At 45.2% G+C, this 19904-nt stretch overlaps 1 protein-coding gene across 1 annotated transcript in view; it reads right to left on the reverse strand.

Moving 5' to 3' along the window:
- Positions 1 to 4275: 4275 nt before the first annotated feature.
- znf704 (zinc finger protein 704) overlaps positions 4276 to 19904 on the reverse strand; it is a 61706-nt gene continuing 46077 nt past the window's right edge. Inside the window, exons 3-9 of the mRNA XM_084158363.1 lie at positions 11415 to 11518; positions 10609 to 10859; positions 7807 to 7907; positions 6649 to 6940; positions 6253 to 6399; positions 5972 to 6069; positions 4276 to 5696 (exon numbers count right to left, since the gene is read on the reverse strand). Of these exons, the coding sequence (XP_084014489.1) occupies positions 5582 to 5696; positions 5972 to 6069; positions 6253 to 6399; positions 6649 to 6940; positions 7807 to 7907; positions 10609 to 10859; positions 11415 to 11518 (1108 nt within the window). The 3' untranslated portion in view covers positions 4276 to 5581. The remainder of the gene's footprint in view (positions 5697 to 5971; positions 6070 to 6252; positions 6400 to 6648; positions 6941 to 7806; positions 7908 to 10608; positions 10860 to 11414; positions 11519 to 19904) is intronic.

Here is a 19904-nt window from a genome sequence, read left to right on the forward strand (position 1 = left end):
ATTTCTATGAACAGGGATAACGCTTATTGAAAACAACTTTAAAAAGCACCACAGTGTAAGTAACAGGGCATGGAGTTGGAGTTAAAACAATGGATTCCCAGGAGGGTTGACTCCTGTAGCTTAAAAATGTTGCCCGTTCCGCCATTTCATAACAAAGGATATGGCTCAATGTTTTTAACCCAAGGAGGTGAGATGGCCCAATCAAGTGGAATCCCCAAAGGCCCTTTGATATAAGACGACCCCAGGAAGAGAAGTGGGGTTGGGCCGGGAAAACAGCACCAACATGGGCCCACACACGACCCAAAGGCGCACGCACACCAGTCAAGCTAATTGCGAGTCCGACAACTTTATAAGATTGAAGAGAATAGTATTGGAAATAAGACAAAGGTTTTTAATCAGGTGTCTTTCTCCAACCGCTAAATGACAATGGCAGATAGATATTTTAGAGGGTTACATTGTTTGTTTGTGTGTGTGTGTGTGTTTGTTTGTTTGTGTGAGAGAGAGCATTTGGGCGTTCGGTTGTGGGGTTCACATACTGATGTTATGTAACAAAACAAGCTGACAGAATTCTCCTCAGAGTTACACTGTTGCAATAACCACGGTTGCAATAACCAATGTCTTCTTTCAGCAGAACATGAAAACAAAAAGATAATAGGAATTAATCAACGCAAAATAGTCGAACAGCCAGATCCATCTCTTTTGCTTTAGATTTTAAATTTAAACATGTGCTCTTCTTTAAGCATACAGTTGAAGTCGGAAGTTTACATAAACTTAGTTTGGAGTCATTAAAACTTGTTTTTCAACCACTCCACAAATTTCTTGTTAACAAACTATAGTTTTGGCAAGTTGGTTAGGACATCTACTTTGTGAATGACACAAGTAATTTTCCCAACAATTGTTGGGAATTACAGACAGATTATTTCACGTATAATTCACTGCATCACAATTCCAGTGGGTCAGAAGTTTACATACACTAAGTTGACTGTGCCTTTAAACAGCTTGGAAAATTCCAGAAAATGATTTCATGGCTTTAGAAGCTTCTGATAGGCTAATATTTGACTCAAAAGTAGTCGACTCAAAAATATCTCTCAAGAAACTGGAGCTTGTGAATCCAAAAATTTGACTTTATTATTGCGTAACAAAGCCGAGCTGCTCCATGGTCTATTGGAGGTGTACCTGTGGATGTATTTCAAGGCCTACCTTCAAACTCAGTACCTCTTTGCTTGACATCACGGGAAAACCAAAATAAATCAGCCAAGACCTCAAAAAAATTGTAGACCTCCACAAGTCTGGTTCATCCTTGTGAGCAATTTCCAAATGCCTGAAGGTACCACGTTCATCTGTACAAACAATAGTACGCAAGTATAAACACCATGGGACCACGCAGCCGTCATACCGCTCAGGAAGGAGACTCATTCTGTCTCCTAGAGATGAATGGACTTTGGTGCAAAAAGTGCAAATCAATCCCAGAACAGCAGCAAAGGACCTTGTGAAGATGCTGGAGGAAACAGGTTCAAAAGTATCTATATCCACAGTAAAACGAGTCCTGTATCGACATAACCTGAAAGGCCGCTCAGCAAGGAAGAAGCCACTGCTCCAAAACCGCCACAAAAAAGCCAGACTACGGTTTGCAACTGCACATGGGGACAAAGATCGTACTTTTTGGAGGAATGTCCTCTGGTCTGATGAAACAAAAATAGAACTGTTTGGCCATAATGACCATCGTTATGTTTGGAGGAAAAAGGGGGTGCTTGCAAGCCGAAGAACACCATCCCAACCGTCAAGCACGGGGATGGCAGCATCATGCTGTGGAGGTGCTTTTCTGCAGGAGGGACTGGTGCACTTCACAAAATAGATGGCATCATGAGGAAGGAAAATTATGTGGATATATTGAAGCAACATCTCAAGACATCAGTCAGGAAGTTAAAGCTTGGTCGCAAATGGGTCTTCCAAATGGACAATGACCCCAAGCATACTTCCAAAGTTGTGCCAAAATGGCGTAAGGACAACAAAGTCAAGGTATTGGAGTGGCCATCATAAAGCCTTGACCTCAATCCTATAGAAAATGTGTGGGCAGAACTGAAAAAGCATGTGCGAGCAAGGAGGCCTACAAACCTGACTCAGTTACACCAGCTCTGTCAGGAGGAATGGGCCAAAATTCACCCAACTTATTGTCGGAAGCTTGTGGAAGGCTACCCGAAATGTTTGACCCAAGTTAAACAATTTAAAAGCAATGCTACCAAATACTAATTGAGTGTATGTAAACTTCTGACCCACTGGGAATGTGATGAAATAAATAAAAGCTGAAATAAATCACTCTACTATTATTCTGACATTTCACATTCTTAAAATAAAGTGGTGATCCTAACTGACCTAAGACAGGGAATTTATACTAAGATTAAATGTCAGGAATTGTGAAAAACTGTGTTTAAATGTATTTGGCTAAGGTGTATGTAAACTTCTGACTTCAACTGTATGTAGATTTGTCTTTTTTAAACAACAATACGTTCACATAATAAAATGGCAGTTTTAGATAATCTAGATCAGGGATGGGCAACTTTGATGGGGGCCACAAAAAATCTGAACTCATCTGCGTACCCACATCCACACCCCCACACTGCGAGCAAAACATTCTTGACAGAGGAGAGATTTTTTACATTAGATCCATGCAATTCTACACATTTGCTATGGGGTGTAGAGAAAATGTGGCAGTTTTAAAGCAAGTTTACTGCAATTCTATACATTTTGCCATGAGGCAGAGAGGAATGTTTGCAGGTTTTAATATGATTTCTGAGTGAGACACTAACAAAATCAATGGGAGCCCTCGGCCAGTAATTCGACCATGATAACAAGTTTAGATAACTGGCCGCTAAACTAACTAAACATTTTAGCTGACAATTCTACTATTCTAACTCGCAACTGTAAGTTAAGACCCCGACTGAGTTCCCAATTTGTTTTATCCGAGGGCCTTCAAAAGGGGAGCAGTGGGCCACCAGTTGGCCTTCAAAAGGGGAGCAGTGGGCCACCAGTTGGCCTTCAAAAGGGGAGCAGTGGGCCACCAGTTGCCCACCCCTGATCTATATATAGTTTTATTCTTGCAGAAACGTCATAATATAAGCACAATGACTAAGAATGAGCGACCTAGGCCATACCATGTTTACAACATTGGTTTAGCCTACAGGTGAATGAATGATACCACACTTAAACTATCGTCACCCTTCTTGGCGTTATACTGAACTTGTTCATTAGGTGTAGGATAGACTTTTAGCTGAGCTTTAAAGTGGAGAACATTTAGCTTAATAAATGGTAAAATCAGAGCAACATTTACATAAACATACTGATAATAGACAAAAATAGAAAAGGGTTGAGAAAAATAAAGGGTATATAATCCCGGAGGAGGTATGGATGAAGATGGGTTGTGAACAGTGTGTTTATATAGCTGGTGTTGGACTGTGTGTTGACTTCTTTCTTTGTGTGTATTTCTTTGACCTTGTTATATTAACCTTCATATAAGAGTATTAGGCTGTCTTTTGATTCTCCACACTTCCCCCAAAATGTGCATACTCCCATTCATGGGTTTAAAAGCATAGGTTTGGTGTAAACACTGGCTGGAGAGAGTTCACACCATTGTTAAATCCATGACCGGAAATGTGCAAGTCCACACTTTGGAAGGGTTGCAGTGCGCAGCCTTAGAACAGCCAAGAGAGTGCCTGAGCTAACAGACAGAGATAACTAGCTAGGTGACAACAGAGTGATTCCATCAGAGTTCATCATCCACCATGTACAGTAATGTCACTTTCAAAGTGAGTAAACCATTTGACTTAGCCTCCCGCGTCCAAGCCAACCAGGTGGCCGGTCTCATCAGGAGGAAGTGGAGTGGGTGGGGTTAGACAGGTCCACATAACCAAATCAGCTAGCTGCACCAGTGGATTGGCCTCTGCCACCTGTCAATCACACAGTTTCTTACTACTTATTAAGCCCATAGAGTGATGTGCCTGCCCAGTTGGAGTGAGTGCAGTGCTAAAGGACTGATTTTGGAGTTAAAGAAATCTCCCAAAAAGCTTCCCATTTTCTCATGGCCTTTTTCAAAGAAGGAGTAAAGGCACCAGGCCTAGTGGGCAGTTCTGGGCTGGACCGGCCAAAGTATGGTATAGGTGGTGTTACCATCCCTACTTCACTAATTTTCTCTCAGACCTGGAAGGTCAACACAAGAGTGAGTACGGTGAGAGAGAGTGAGATGTTCACCCCACCCCAACACAGGATCAACCACAGACTGCCTTTACAAGTGTTCATTCACGTCACACACATACAGTAAAAGTTGTTGCCTCACTTTTGGTACTGAGCGGACACCCTCCATCTTGTAGGTGACCTACGGGCTTTGGTAAAGTATAGCGCCCGTAAACAAAACGTTAGAAATATGAACTAACTCCTAATGGAAGAAGAGGAGTAGGGTTGCTTGTATGTGGCCCCATTTTAAGTTGGTTGATTGTTTTGCCCCAAAGTGTGTCGGAGGGCTGTAATGTTTTGAGTTCTTAGTGAGCAAAAACAGTCCTTTTTGTGGTTTCAATACATCAATACACCAAGAATAATAGATCCAGAGAAATAACAACATTAGGGAAAATGGCACGTAAAAAACCTGGGAAAAAAACGTTTTGGTTGCAAGTAAATATCATGTGACCAAAACCTTCACTGTAAATAACTATATTGAAATGTTTGCTTTCTTTTGATCAACACTCCCTGAAAGAAAATGACCCTTTTAGCTTCAATCTACTGGATATAGATATAGAAAACGTAGATAGAAAACTGTTGTCCTGTGTTGCTGTTGTGATGCAGGGTTGTGGTGTAGGGCTCGTTGCTGATGGCAAGGTCTGTTCTGCACCCCCGTGTATTTGTATTTTTACTGTTGTTGCATTGATCCATTTAACCCCACTAGGGGGTGCTAGCCACCCTTCCCTCTCCCCCTGCCGAGTCCAGACATAAGATACATTCCCTGGGGTGAGGACGGGGAAGAGAGGGGGTCTGTGGTTGTAGAGATCCAGAGGACCAAGTAGAAGAAGCAGGCTAGAACAGAGAGAGCGCGTGCGCGAGTGGGGAAAGGAGGAGTCTATATGGGAAACAAGGATCTCTCCCCTGCTCTCTTTTTATTATGGCCTTCTCACAAAGTAAAAAAAAGCAAATTCTTCTCTGTAAAAAACCCCAACAACATTGAAACGTTTTGGGACAAAATTAGCCTCTTTTCTGGTCCCTTCATGGCTGACTTGACGATTAGGTCAGGGGTTATTTTTGTGTTGTTGTTGCGCTGTAGAGCTGGAACTGCGTGTTGGCTCCCAGGTTGGAAGTCTTGGGAGGGAGCTGGAGTTAGCTTGGGATATACTCTGAACAGTAGGAGGCTCCACCCCCTTGGTCCTGCTGGGGTGGGTTGGTCAGGGGTCGGGGTGGACCAAGGACTGTCGAGGGGTGTGACAACGTTGGTTTGGGAGTGACAACGCATGTGTAGGAAGGGAACAGAAAGGAACACCCCTGGTTTGCACGGCGACGGGCAACCCTCACGGTTGGTCGGTTGGTTGGTTCATTCGGTAAATCAGTCGGTAAACCTCTGGCATGCTTTCTTCCATCGGCAGGCAGTGCACCACATGTCCCTGTTCTCCATTCCATACACTTTACGACACTTCTTACCCTCGCCACGGGACTTACGGCTGGAGAGGGGAGAGATGAGGATATGGTCAAATATGTTTGTTAACACTGACTGGTTTATAATGCTAAAGAAAACAACATCCAAAATGGTGATCATTGATATATAGTTTATACAAGTGGTGAAAACATATTAAATTGTTATCTGGTAATTTGCTTCATTCCTATGCAAGACATGGTTGCCATCTCTGAATATGGATACATGGGCTTCCTGTGACTTCAGGACGCCCAAAGTACAGAGGTTATCAGTAAAGGTTCAGCTGGTAAAAGTCATTGGTACCTGAGTGAGCCAGTGGCTCTGGGAGGGGAGGAGAGGACTGCTATTGTCTGGGACCGCTGCTCCCCAAAGCTCTGCGTCCGACTGTGGGTGGGAGAGGCCTGGAGAGAGGTAAACAGAACAGGACCAGAGCCATCAGAACACAGAGATAGACAGAGAACATTCATTTATATACAGACACAAAACAACAGAAAACCACTGGTATGCTTGAGAGGCTGAGTGTGTGTGTATTTGTATGAGTGTGTGAATCCCTGTGTGAGTTTGTGTGTGTTTCCTCTACTCACAGCGGTGCCAGTGAAAGTGACAGGAGGTGACTGCCAGGAGATGCTGAAGGTGGAGCTGCTGCTGGGGGTGAAGGAGGTGGAGGCAGCAGAGCCTGGGCCAGGGACAGACCCAGAGCCTGAGGAGGGGATGGTGACTGGAGCTGTGGCCTGGGGAGGGGAGGGACATCCACAAGTCAGTCTCACCTTTAAAGACCAGTGTGTAGCACCCACACAGTCAGTCAATTAACAAATCAATCAATTAACCAATCAACCAACAAGTCAATCAATCAATTAACCAACCAACCATCAGTCAAGCACTCAATCAATGAAATTGTATTGCAAATTGCAAATACTGTAAGCACTTTGCTACTTACGAGTTCAGAAGGCATGGCCAGTAGTTTTGTGGGTGCGTCTCACCTGGTAGGCGTGCTCTGCGTGGATGAGGTAGAGGGCGCTGGGGGCGGAGCGACTGAGGGGCGTGGTGTTGGAGTGGGTGTGGCTGTGATTCTCCTTGTTCCCATTGGTCCCGTTGCTGCTCTCTGCAGGGGGTCGTCTGTGGTGGTCATGGGGGGGAGAGATGGGGGAGAGCACGGAGGGGGAGACGGGGGACAGGCTGCTCAGACCGTCAGCCACTGAGTCTGTGTTGAGTTTGATCTCTGAGTAGTAGAAATCCTCCTCTCCGTCACTGCAGTCAGAGTCACAGTTACGCCTGGGGGAGAGGAAGGAGTTAAAACTAGGAGTTAATATCAGCATGGATTTGGATTAGATGAGCCCTGCTCTTGTCATTACAGAGGAATTATGATTGGACCAGATTGTTGGTCCCATGACTAATAATATGAACTACCGAATTTGATCATATTCAAAAAGCAAGTTCATAGAGATAGATTATTTTTTTTCCCATTTTGAAGTACTACATTTTTTGTCACGATTGGCTGATCCCTCCTCATGACCCCGTGACTCCAACAGGGTCACCAGGAGTGATCAGCCAATGAAGTTGGAAGTTCCATCCAGTTGACTACATTAAAATGTTGGAAGCCCTCAAAAGGTGCTGCCCATGATAAATACGGCCTTTTGGCCACTAGAGGCCTCCATCATTCTCTATGGGCAAGCTTCATCAGGGATCGACTTGGGAGGGCTGGCTCTGAAAGGTGTCATCATGTCACCCCCATTGCAGCACAGACAGTAGACTTCACTATCACAGGCCTGGCAAACAAACACTCCTCAAACACTGTTCTGTCTGTCAGGGAAGAGGGGTGGCGGTCTTTAAAGGTGTCTCTGTTGTGAGTATCACTGTGGTTATTATTGTGCTTTAATTGACTGTCAGTGTAAACGTGTTATCTGTGTGATAACGTTGTTCTGTTCCGTCCTCATTTCTCCCTGGCCTGTCACGCTGAGCCAAGTGGAGGAATTGTTACCGTGGTGATAATCCCACAGGGATTAATCTGCTGTTGTGTTTTGACAATCCCAGTGAAAGGAGGTTGACAAAGGTTCAGCTGGACCACTGCCAGCCAGGGCTGTGTGTGTGTGTGTGTGTGTGTGTGTGTTAGAGAGAGGATAAAAGAGAGAGCGTCTTACCCCAGGTGAACGGTCCGGATGTGTCTCTGTATCCCAGCAGCCGTGCTCAGAACCTTCCCACAGTTCTTCCACAGACACTTAAACATCACTTTCATGGAGTTCTGTACATTACACACAGGAGGAGAGACAGACAGAGAACAACATTCAACATCGGACACTTCACCCTTTTCTCACTCACTCAAAATCACATTTTATTTGTCACATGCGCCGAATACAACTGGTGTAGGCTTTACCGTGAAATAGTAGCACAAGATGAATAAAATACACAAGAATGGAGCTATATACAGGGAGTATCAGTACCAGATCAACGTGCAGGGGTACCAGGTATTTGAGGTAGATATGTACATGAAGGCAGGGTAAAGTTACTAGGCATCAGGATAGATAATAATAAGAGTAAAATTTTAAAAACAGAGTAGCAGCAGCAAATGATGAAAAGGTGTGTGTGTGCGTAGTGTGTATGTGTGTGTGTGTACGTGTGTGTGTGTATGTGTATGTGAATGTATGTGGGTTTTGTGGGAGTGTCAATGTAGCTCCCTCCCTCCCTCACAGAGAAAGGGTGGAACAGAGTGGTAAGAGCTCTGCCATTCATCCCATCCTCCATTAGTCAAACTAACATGTGGCCAGGGACACCCACCCACCTGTCTGCCCCAATCTTCCCCATTCAGTCTGAGGAGAGGCAAACTGGAGGCTGGTGTAATTTGCGTGGTGGTGAGAGGAGAGCGAAGGAGGAGAAGGGGGCCTGCTCTTTGCTGTGCCATTTGTCTTACACAATACGCGCATTAAAAACACACACACAGCTGTGCCATTTTTCACACTATCTGTCCTCTGTAATTCCAGCATGGCCCTCCGAGAGCAATTGCTTCCGAGCAGCAGCCTTTCAGATTGTGTGTGTGTGTGTGTGTGTGTGTGTGTCTCAAGTTGAAAGCCGTCAGGCCTTATGAGGATAGACGTGTCTTAATGCTCTGATCCCTCGTCACAGTTCTTTATGATGGATGTCATGTGGCCATCTATTTGGCCATTGTTCAGGGCATTCATTTAATTTACAACAGAAGATGTTTTTCATTTTTTCTTCCTGCTGCCAAATAATACACTCGTCATCATCTCCTGCTTGTGAATGTGTGTGTGTGTGTGTGTGTGTGTGTGTGTGTGTGTGTGTGTGTGTGTGTGTGTGTATGTGTGTGTGTGTTGGTCCTTGGGTAACAAAACCCCTGTGCAGTTCCACATGCCAGCAGCGCACAGTTAATTAAAAGAGAGAGACTGGTGAACGAACATCATTGTCTTTGGCTCAGAGGAGGAAGAGAAGAGCAACATTTGGCTCCAGTTGGCATGGGTGATGATTTCTCATGCAACCTGGGGGAAGTGTTCTGAAAAGATGGGGAACAATAAAAACTAGACTCGTCTCTGAAGCCAATATGGAGAGTTGGAGACTCAGAAGTTGAAAGAGGAACTTAAGAATTCAAACATAACTCAGTGAGATACACTGAGGAGGAGACACCAGACAGACACGTTCAGTGCCTCCAGTAGAGGTTCTGTGCCTGTGGTGGATAGTTTTCTTATTAATGTTAATTATTAATGACAACATATAGACAGTGATGTAATAGAATAGACTAGTCTTAAATTAAGAGATCAGCAGACTCTTACAGAATACTCCTTTAAAAGCAAATCTGGATTAATTTTATTGCACTGTTGCATGGCTGTCCTCAAATCCAACTATACTCTGATGTAGACTCCTCCTGTCTTCATCTCTCTACCCCTTTCTCAATATATCTGCCCCTCTACCATTCTCTCCCTCTCTCTTTCTGTCTGTATATCCTATTGATCTGATGGGAGACGCACGGCACCGCTCATCTCTTAATTGGATACTGGATTCTAAAGAATGAGAGGATGGATGGTCAATCTTCATGTTTGCCAGTGAAGATATTACAATCATCATTTCAATGTTAGATGGGCTCATGTGTGGCTGTAAAGTAATTAAGCAGGATAAATGACTGGAGGCGCAGGGCGGGCAGGCGTGTGTGAATATGGCAGGGAGGCGTGTGTGTGTGTGTGTGTGTCTCAGTAGAGGCTGGGAATTGACAGCTAGACAACAGAACAGAGCTTCACCATCCAAGAATTCTGCTCCCCTGATAAGAATGAGAGACAAAGAAAGAGGGGAAAATATAAAGGAGGGAATATTCAGCCATTAATTCACGTAAACGAGGAGAGTGACAGAATGGTGGCCGTCAACGGTGTAAATAAATGAGAGTTGAAGCATTAAGCAGTGGATTGTTGGGCTACTCTAAGTGGCCATAACATGTTGTGTCCGCCCAATTAGTTTTCATGCTCTCCTCTAGTGGTGTTTGTGCTACGTGGTGGTTCAGAGACGACGTCAGGCATCGCCACGTGTCTAAGGATCAATCTGTCATTTTCACACTGTCTCAAATTCTACCTCAGTCAGCATGTCATCTTCCAATGTCACTTTGAGTTCAGGAAGGAGGTGTTACAGTAGCTAGTTAGCAACATTTCCAAAACAAGTGCAGGAACTGCCTTCTTTTGGGACATCCTCTTTGTCTTGCCAAGATCATTGATACTGCAATACAACCCCTTCTTAAATCAACCTACTACCAATTCAAAATGAACAACAGTCAGAATTGATCAAAACATTAATCTAATCTAGTGTTGGTTCTGTGTGTCCTCAGAGGACCATAACAGCAATATGTTGTTTAATGTTTTCGGGTTATCCTATGGGTTATCGAGTGTATCCACTTGTGTGGCTAGAATTGTATATTTAAATGGTTAAATGAAATCTATCGGTCTACCCACCTTGCGCTTGCGTGGGATTGGCTCGTCGAAGAGCAGGCTGCTGCCATCCTGTTCGTCGATGGCGTCGTCAGGGGGTGGGCCGTTGACGCTGGACATGCGGAAGGGCTTGAAGCTGTCTGCGGAGAGCGGTGGGGAGGGGGTGGACGGGTTGGACTGGTCACTAGGACCGCTCCAGCTCCAATAGCCACTACTGCTGTAACTGGAGGGGGTGAAGCCTCCACCACTGTCCTTCCACGAGCCATTCAGACCCTCTGGAGGGGGGAGAGAGAGAGAATGTCAGAAAAGTACTCAAACTTAGTACTCAACTATTTAGGAGTCCTCTAAGCAACAATTGTCACTGGGATGACATCATACGATTCAGAAACACATGTATCTAACAACTCAAACGCATAGTGATTTCCAGCTGCATCGACTTTCAATGTATGCAGTAGTTTTAATAATAATACTTTATTTTAAGCGCTTTTCAAGACGCCCAAAGTCACTTTACATATAGAGATAATCAGCAAGTTAAAAAGGCTATAAAATCATCATGACGTGACCTCAGCAAGGGGATATGCATATGAAACAGTAAATGGTTCCCCAAAAACAACTTCCATTGTCAGTTTGTTCAGAGTGCGCAAAACGACACGTACAGACGCTAGCTATCATGATCACCTCCCCGCAAATATTTGTTTGATCAAATGTTTGATTGTTGCCGTCTTGGGAAGAAACTCCCTTGTAAAAGAGACTCTTAATCTCAATGTGATCACCCGTATAAAAAGAGGATACATGAATAAATGATATAAAACCATGTTTTGTCGACTTACCGCTGACTTTGACAGGGGGGCTCCTGACCAGAGGACTGCTGGACAGGCTGGTCAGAACCATGGCAGCTGTCACCTTGTCCATGTCCACTTCCTCCTCTGACTTCCTGTTAAAACAACAAACAGAAAATATCACTGGGCATGAAAGCACAACAACAATAACAACAAACAGATAACGGGGCTGTGTCCGAAATGGCATCATATACGGCTCTGGCCCAAAGCACTAAGCCTACATTGGTAATATGGCACTGTAATATGGTGCAATTTCAGATTCACTGGGCATGCCTCAAAACCATTCCTCAACTCACACTCCCCCTGTCTGACCGTGATCTACTGGTCAGCTCATTAACATGATCCAGCAGGCTCTTTGTTTTCTGTTGAGGTAACCGGCGCCATGTCTCTGACAGATAACAGACACGCTGAAGGAAAACGTCGCCATTTGTCTATTTTAATTGGCGTGAATTCACCAACGCTATGGATGCATCTCTTAATCCGCCCCACTGTACTCCCGACACATACACACACGTGGTTCAAACAAATAATTATTATAGAGAGAGCAGGGAGGTTGATAGAACAGAGAAGGAGAACCTAAATTATTGTTCTGATTAAATTAATATGATGTCATTACTGGATTACATATAAATCCCTGACTCACTTTACCCAGAACCACCCACTCCCTGCTTTGCTGGACTCCCCCAATTTCTGGTCACCTTGGTGTGTGAGAGAGAACTAGACAATGCTACCAGGCCGTCCCTTTGGACAGCTCATAATTGCAGTCCCTCATATCTTTATTAAATATTGTAGATTTCACCAACACACATTAGCACAGTGATACATTTTTGATTTTTTTTTGTCATTTAGCAGACGCTCTTATCCAGAGCGACTTACAGTTAGTGAGTGCATACATTTTTTCATACTGGCCCCCCGTGGGAATCGAACCCACAACCCTGGCGTTGCAAGCGCCATGCTCTACCAACTGAGCTACAGGGGATAATAAAGATGTAATGTATGGGCACACACACACAGAGAGCAGTCTAGTGGTTATGATATGGGGAGGTAAGGGGGGGGGGGGGGGGGGGGGGGATGACAGGATGGGGGGATGACAGGATGGGGGAGATGACAGGATGAGGAGATGACAGGATGAGGAGATGAGGAGATGACAGGATGAGGAGATGAGGGGATGAGGAGATGACAGGATGAGGGGATGACAGGATGAGGGGATGAGGAGATGACAGGATGAGGGGATGGGGAGATGACAGGATGAGGGGATGGGGAGATGACAGGATGAGGGGATGGGGAGATGACAGGATGAGGGGATGGGGAGATGAGAGGATGGGGAGATGGGGAGATGAGGGGATGGGGAGATGACAGGATGAGGGGATGACAGGATGACAGGATGAGGGGATGACAGGATGAGGGGATGAGGAGATGACAGGATGAGGGGATGAGGAGATGACAGGATGAGGGGATGAGGAGATGACAGGATGAGGGGATGAGGAGATGACAGGATGAGGGGATGGGGAGATGACAGGATGAGGGGATGGGGAGATGACAGGATGAGGGGATGGGGAGATGACAGGATGAGGGGATGGGGAGATGAGAGGATGGGGAGATGAGAGGATGGGGAGATGAGGGGATGGGGAGATGACAGGATGAGGGGATGACAGGATGACAGGATGAGGGGATGAGGAGATGAGATGAAAGGATGAGGGGATGGGAGATGACAGGATGGAGAGATGGGGGGGGGGGGGGATAAGGGAGAGGGGTGACGGAGGGGGGTTGAGATGTTAAAGTGAACATGATGACAGGCCAGACTAAGTGCGATTGTTAATGGGTCGGTAAGAGAGTTGTGAAAAATACATTGCATATGTTATGGGTGTGTTATTGTTCCGTCATAATGAATAGCCATCCTTCAATAAACCAATAAACATCATTAAGCAATACCAAGCATTGGTGAGGGAGATCAACACACAAGTTAGCCTTGTAATTAAATACAGAAAATAGCCTAGTGTATGCTAGTGTAGATTCATAACATTTCATGACATGTTAATAACAAACACAGGCATGATACTGATGCCACAGTTCTATTCCAAGAACACTAGAACTTAATCCTGGTTGAGAGAATGCCAAGAATGTGCAAAGCTGTCATCAAGGCAAACGGTGGCTACTTTGAAGAATCTCAAATATAAAATACTTTTTGGGTTACTACATGATTCCATATGTGTTATTTCATAGTTTTGATGTCTTAACTATTATCCTACAAATGTAGAAAATAGTAAAAATAAAGAAAAACCCTGGAATGAGTAGGTGTCCAAACCTTTGACTGGTACTGTAAGTTAGAGGTAGTTTCGCGAGCTAATGCTAACTAGCGTTAGCACAAAGACTGGAAATTACAATCTATCTGCAATATTAAAGCTGATCTACCCCTAAAAAAAAAAAAAAGACTGGAAGTCTACATGTACCTGCAGGAAGTAGAAAAGTAGTAAGCATGCTCATTTGACTCTGGGGTAAGTAGAAAAACGTCTTAATTGCCAGAATCTCACAGTATCCCTTTAAATCAGAGTAGTGCTGGGAACCGAGCAGTCTGCCTGCCCTGCTAAACTGGCAGGGCCAATCATAACTCCACTCTTTCTAGCCTACATAAAATATCACAGGGTTTATAAACAGCCTGTAATCCAGCCCGCTACCCCCCTCATCTGGGTTTGGTCGGGCGGCAGGGGTTAAATGGGAGAGATGGCCGTCAGCCAGAGAGAAGCAGTATGTCCACAGTCTGATGACATCTGTTGAACTTACACTGTTCCACTAGACAGACAGATGTGCTACCAACTTTTTCGTGGTTGACTGACTGTCCAAACTCTAGAAGACAAATGGCTTAGTGAGAGAGAAGAGAGAAAGAGAGAGAAACCAATACCTTCCCACTCCCCAGGCATCTGTGCCTTTGTCTCGGCAGCCAGCACCCTCCTCTCCCCCTCCTCGCCCTGTTCCCTGTCCCAGCCCGGGATGTTCCCAGTTTCTGGAACACCACCGGGTGTTTCTCCTTGGGTGTAAAAACAATAAGCCATTGTGTTACAGACGATTTAGCTTGACACGTAGCCTTGGCGATTGTCCTGTTTGATTGAATTGTTTCAGGCTCTATCATTCTTTAGCAACAGGTTATTTTCAGCTGATAACATACGATCTTGAACCACAGGAATCCCAGACAGACAGACAGATAAAATATCAAGTTTGATGGGACATAACAGGCTCCATACTGAACAGTGTACACACTAGCCATCTCCTCAGATGTACCGCATCACAGAACAACATGTCTTACATTAACACTAGTCTCTTCCTACATGTCTAAAATGAGTTTGCCTAAGACTATTTGAACACTGACTCACTACACGTACTGTAATAGTTCTGCGAACTCATGAAAATTAGTTTGTATAACTTATGACAAAATATCTTATAAACCCAGACCACTTACTGTAGTAGTTCAGCTAACTAATCAATTAAACGAGAGGTTTTGATCCAGAACAAACAACCTTTTCTCTCTTTAGATAAAGACGTGACATGGGGAGTTTGATATGGAACAGAAGTACAGACATTCCAGGTATAATGTAGTACACACACGCACAAGCACACACTCCCTTTCCCGAAATTCCCTAAAACAAATTATGGCAGGCATCCCATCCCATTCACACACAGTCATTAATATCTGGCAACTTTATTTTCTGTGTCACCGAAAACCATTACTCAGAAATAATGAAGCCGGTTTAACTATCTGCTGGGAATTCCCCCAAAACTCTGCCGAGTGAGTGCCCCTCCTACTCCTACACACAACCCCCCCTCTCCCTCCCTTCACCTCTGAGAATGAGCCGTTTTGCTCTCTCTCCTACCCCTCAACTCTGTTTTGAGCTGGGCGTAAAACAGGGAGAGGAGAGCAGAACAGGGGGATCCAGCGGACGAGTAGAGGGGGCTCCAGTGGAGGGAGAAGAAGGGGCTCTAGCGGAAGGTTAGAGGGGCTCCAGTGGAGGGAGAAGAGGGGGCTCTAGCGGAAGGTTAGAGGGGCTCCAGTGGAGGGAGAAGAGGGGGCTCCAGCGGAAGGTTAGAGGGGCTCCAGTGGAGGGAGAAGAGGGGGCTCCAGCGGAAGGTTAGAGGGGCTCCAGTGGAGGGAGAAGAGGGGGCTCTAGCGGAAGGTTAGAGGGGCTCCAGTGGAGGGAGAAGAGGGGGCTCTAGCGGAAGGTTAGAGGGGCTCCAGTGGAGGGAGAAGAGGGGGCTCTAGCGGAAGGTTAGAGGGGCTCCAGTGGAGGGAGAAGAGGGGGCTCTAGCGGAAGGTTAGAGGGGCTCCAGTGGAGGGAGAAGAGGGGGCTCTAGCGGAAGGTTAGAGGGGCTCCAGTGGAGGGTTAGAGGAGCTCCCCAGTCTCTTTGATGTGGGCGTAGAGCGGGGCAGCTCATCGTTTATTACAATCACTGGCCTATGACGCTTATTTCCTCCTGAATAATTGACTATAAATCAGACACCTCCTGGTAAAAGCTAAACACCCTCCAATCCCCCCCCCCCCCCCCCCCCCCTCTCTCTTTCTTATCTACTCGGATGATACGCCTATCGTCCATCCACACACGCACAAGCACATTCACACATACAGACACAAATCTACGAATGACACGGGGCAAGGACATGAAGGACATTAAGCAGAGACTAACCTCCCACCCCACACACACGGAAGAGATGTATTCCAGATAAAGGCCATGCCTTCATCTCACAGGGGGCCATGGATAATAACAAGAGAGCGAGAGAGAGAGAGGCAGAGTGGGAGCATTCTGAGGCGACCCAAAGCAATATGGGCATGTTTTTTCATTAAATTTCCTGTGTGATTTCCACATCAGATCTTTCCTCCTTTCATTTGTTAGTGTGTTTAGCAGGTGTGTTTTTGCGTGTCACTGTCTGTGTGTGCGTGTGTACATGCATGTTTGTGCATGGGTGTGTGTATCGTCTACTGTTTACAGAAGTCTAAATAGGAGTGGTGCTCACAGCATCATGAAAACATGCACAGCCAACAACACAACAGTAAAACTCATAGCAAATTTGACCTTAATATCTTTTAACATTTACCTTTCAGCATGATGTTTGGGGACATTCTACCTGAGCAGAAAGGCAGATCGGACACAGACTGTAAAAGCACATTGTGTGTGTGTGTGTGTGTGGTTTTGGTGTCAGAACTCGACAACGTCGGCTGTCGGGGTCCAAGTTCTACTGACTCCTCAGTCTGTTCCTATCCCTCCTCTTCCCTGAGATACGATGTCTGAGTCGTCTTCGGGTTTCACACACACCATCCCGCCGGCCTGCCATCAAGACTCTATACTTACTGGCGTACCACACACCCCACAGCCCCCGCAAGGCAGGGGGCCCATGACCCTTGCTTGGAGTCCACCTGTGGTAAATTCAATTGATTGGACATGATTTTGAAAGGCAAACACCTGTCTATTTAAGGTCCCACAGTTGGCAGTGCATGTCAGAGCAAAGACCAAGCCATGACGTCGAAGGAATTGTCCGTAGAACTCAGAGACAGGATTGTGTTAAGGCACAGATCTGGGGAAGATTACCAAAAACTGTCTGCAGCATTGAAGGTCCCCAAGAACACACTAGCCTCCATCATTCTTAAATAGAAGAAGTTTGGAACCACCAAGACGCTTCCTAGAGCTGGCCGCCCGGCCAAACTGAGCAATAAGGGCCTTGGTCAGGGAGGTGACCAAGAACCCGATGGTCACTCTGACAGAGCTCCAGAGTTCCTCTGTGGAGATGGGACCTTCCAGAAGGAACCTTCCAGAAGGACAACCATCTCTGCAGCACTCCACCAATCAGGCCTTTATGGTAAAGTGGCCAGACGGAAGCCACTACTCAGTAAAAAGGCACATGACAGCCCACTTGGAGTTTGCCAAAAGGCACCTAAAGGACTCTCAGACCATGAGAAACAAGATTCTATGGTCTGATGAAACCAAGATTGAACTCTTTGGCCTGAATGTCAAGCGTCATGTATGGAGGAAACCTGGCACCATCCCTACGGTGAAGCATGGTGGTGGTAGCATCATGCTGTGGGGATGTTTTTCAGCGGCAGGGACTGGGAGACTAGTCAGGATCGAGGGAAAGATGAATGGAGCAAAGTACAGAGAGATCCTTGATGAAAACCTGCTCCAGAGTACTCAGGACCTCAGACTGGGGCGAAGGTTCACCTTCCAACAGGACAATGACCCTAAGCACACAGCCAAGACAACGCAGGAGTGGCTTCGGGACAAATCTCTGGATGTCCTTGAGTGGCCCAGCCAGAGTCCGGACTTGAACCCGATCGAACATCTCTGGAGAGACCTGAAAATAGCTGTGCAGCTACGCTCCCCATCCAACCTGAGCTTGAGAGGATATGCAGAGAAGAATGGGAGAAACTCCACAAATACAGGCGTGCCAAGCTTGTAGCGTCATACCCAAGAAGGCCCGAGGCTGTAATCGCTGCTTCAACAAAGTACTGAGTAAAGGGTCTGAATACTTATGTAAATGTTTTCAGATTTTAATAAGAAAATAAAATAAAATGTTTTTGCTTTGTCATTATGTGGTATTGTGTAGATTGATGAGGGGAAGAAAACAATGTAATCAATTTTAGAATAAGTCAAGTGGTTTGTTAGCTAGCTAGCCAGACAGTTTTAGAGGAATGATTCCATAAATGTTTCAAATTAACTGCCAATATGGCAACATTCCATTCAAACAATGCAGTCAATCCACAGCCACACACTGGCTGAAATCAGTAGATGATAGGACTTAGACAAGTTGTAAATGCAACAAGTACTGATATTGTATCACATAATAGCACTCAGCTTTCTGAGAAAACACAAATGGAGACATTTATGGTCTGTTTACGTATACTGTATTTTAGAGGTCATTTATACAGAGAATTGGTATAAAACCCGTATAAACTGTATTTAGGATTATATGACATTTTAGGTTGACAATAATTATATTACACCATTTCTGATAATTCACGTCTTACTTTTCCTGCATAAGTAAAATCAGGATTATGCCTCTACTGCCATTCATTCCAATTAGACTGCTTTGGATTTCTCCCCGACAAATATGGCTGCAATTTTCTCTCACTCTAGCAATTTAATAGGATCTCTATGGTCGGCCCCCCAGATAGGATATGAACACGTCATAAGCCATTGGGATTTTTGTTTTGAATTACAGGAAATTAGCTGTACAACTGAAACATTTTGTCTTAGCCTCATGACAAAATGTGTAGAATAGCAGGAAATTAGCTTGAAAAATGAAGAATTCTCTGTCTCATTGCAAAATGTGTAGAATAGCATTAGATTAGCTATAAAACTGCACGTTTGTCTTTGCCCAAAGGCAAAATGTATAGAATTGTAGGAAGTTAGTTATATGTCATCTACCGTAGTATGCCACTGTCTATACTAATCCCCCAGGGGCGAGACATCACATGGCTGTAGCTCTCCAACTCTCTCTCAAACCCTCCATAAGAACAATTCATTCACTGCCGTAGTATGCCACTGTCTATACTAATCCCCCAGGGGCGAGACATCACATGGCTGTAGCTCTCCAACTCTCTCTCAAACCCTTCATAAGAACCATTCATTCACTGCCGTAGTATGCCACTGTCTATACTAATCCCCCAGGGGCGAGACATCACATGGCTGTAGCTCTCCAACTCTCTCTCAAACCCTCCATAAGAACAATTCATTCACTGCCGTAGTATGCCACTGTCTATACTAATCCCCCAGGGGCGAGACATCACATGGCTGTAGCTCTCCAACTCTCTCTCAAACCCTCCATAAGAACAATTCATTCACTGCCGTAGTATGCCACTGTCTATACTAATCCCCCAGGGGCGAGACATCACATGGCTGTAGCTCTCCAACTCTCTCTCAAACCCTTCATAAGAACCATTCATTCACTGCCGTAGTATGCCACTGTCTATACTAATCCCCCAGGGGCGAGACATCACATGGCTGTAGCTCTCCAACTCTCTCTCAAACCCTTCATAAGAACCATTCATTCACTGCCGTAGTATGCCACTGTCTATACTAATCCCCCAGGGGCGAGACATCACATGGCTGTAGCTCTCCAACTCTCTCTCAAACCCTTCATAAGAACAATTCATTCACTGCCGTAGTATGCCACTGTCTATACTAATCCCCCAGGGGCGAGACATCACATGGCTGTAGCTCTCCAACTCTCTCTCAAACCCTTCATAAGAACCATTCATTCACTGCCGGCCACAGGCCTATCTGTGTGTACACTGCATTTAAAGAGACAGTACCAGTAAAACCGAAACACACATAGTTGGGTTTGTTTACATGTACCTAATGTTTGCCTTTGCCTTTCATATTTCTCTATGAAATGATTGCAGGCTGGAATGATTCATGAAATGGTTATGAACACATTATCGTCAATACATTTCCCTCTCCGGGGGAACAGATCAAGAGATTGCACAGAGGGGAAACCAC

This window comes from Coregonus lavaretus, assembly GCF_964263955.1.
Source record: "Coregonus lavaretus genome assembly, chromosome: 3".
NCBI lineage: Eukaryota > Metazoa > Chordata > Actinopteri > Salmoniformes > Salmonidae > Coregonus > Coregonus lavaretus.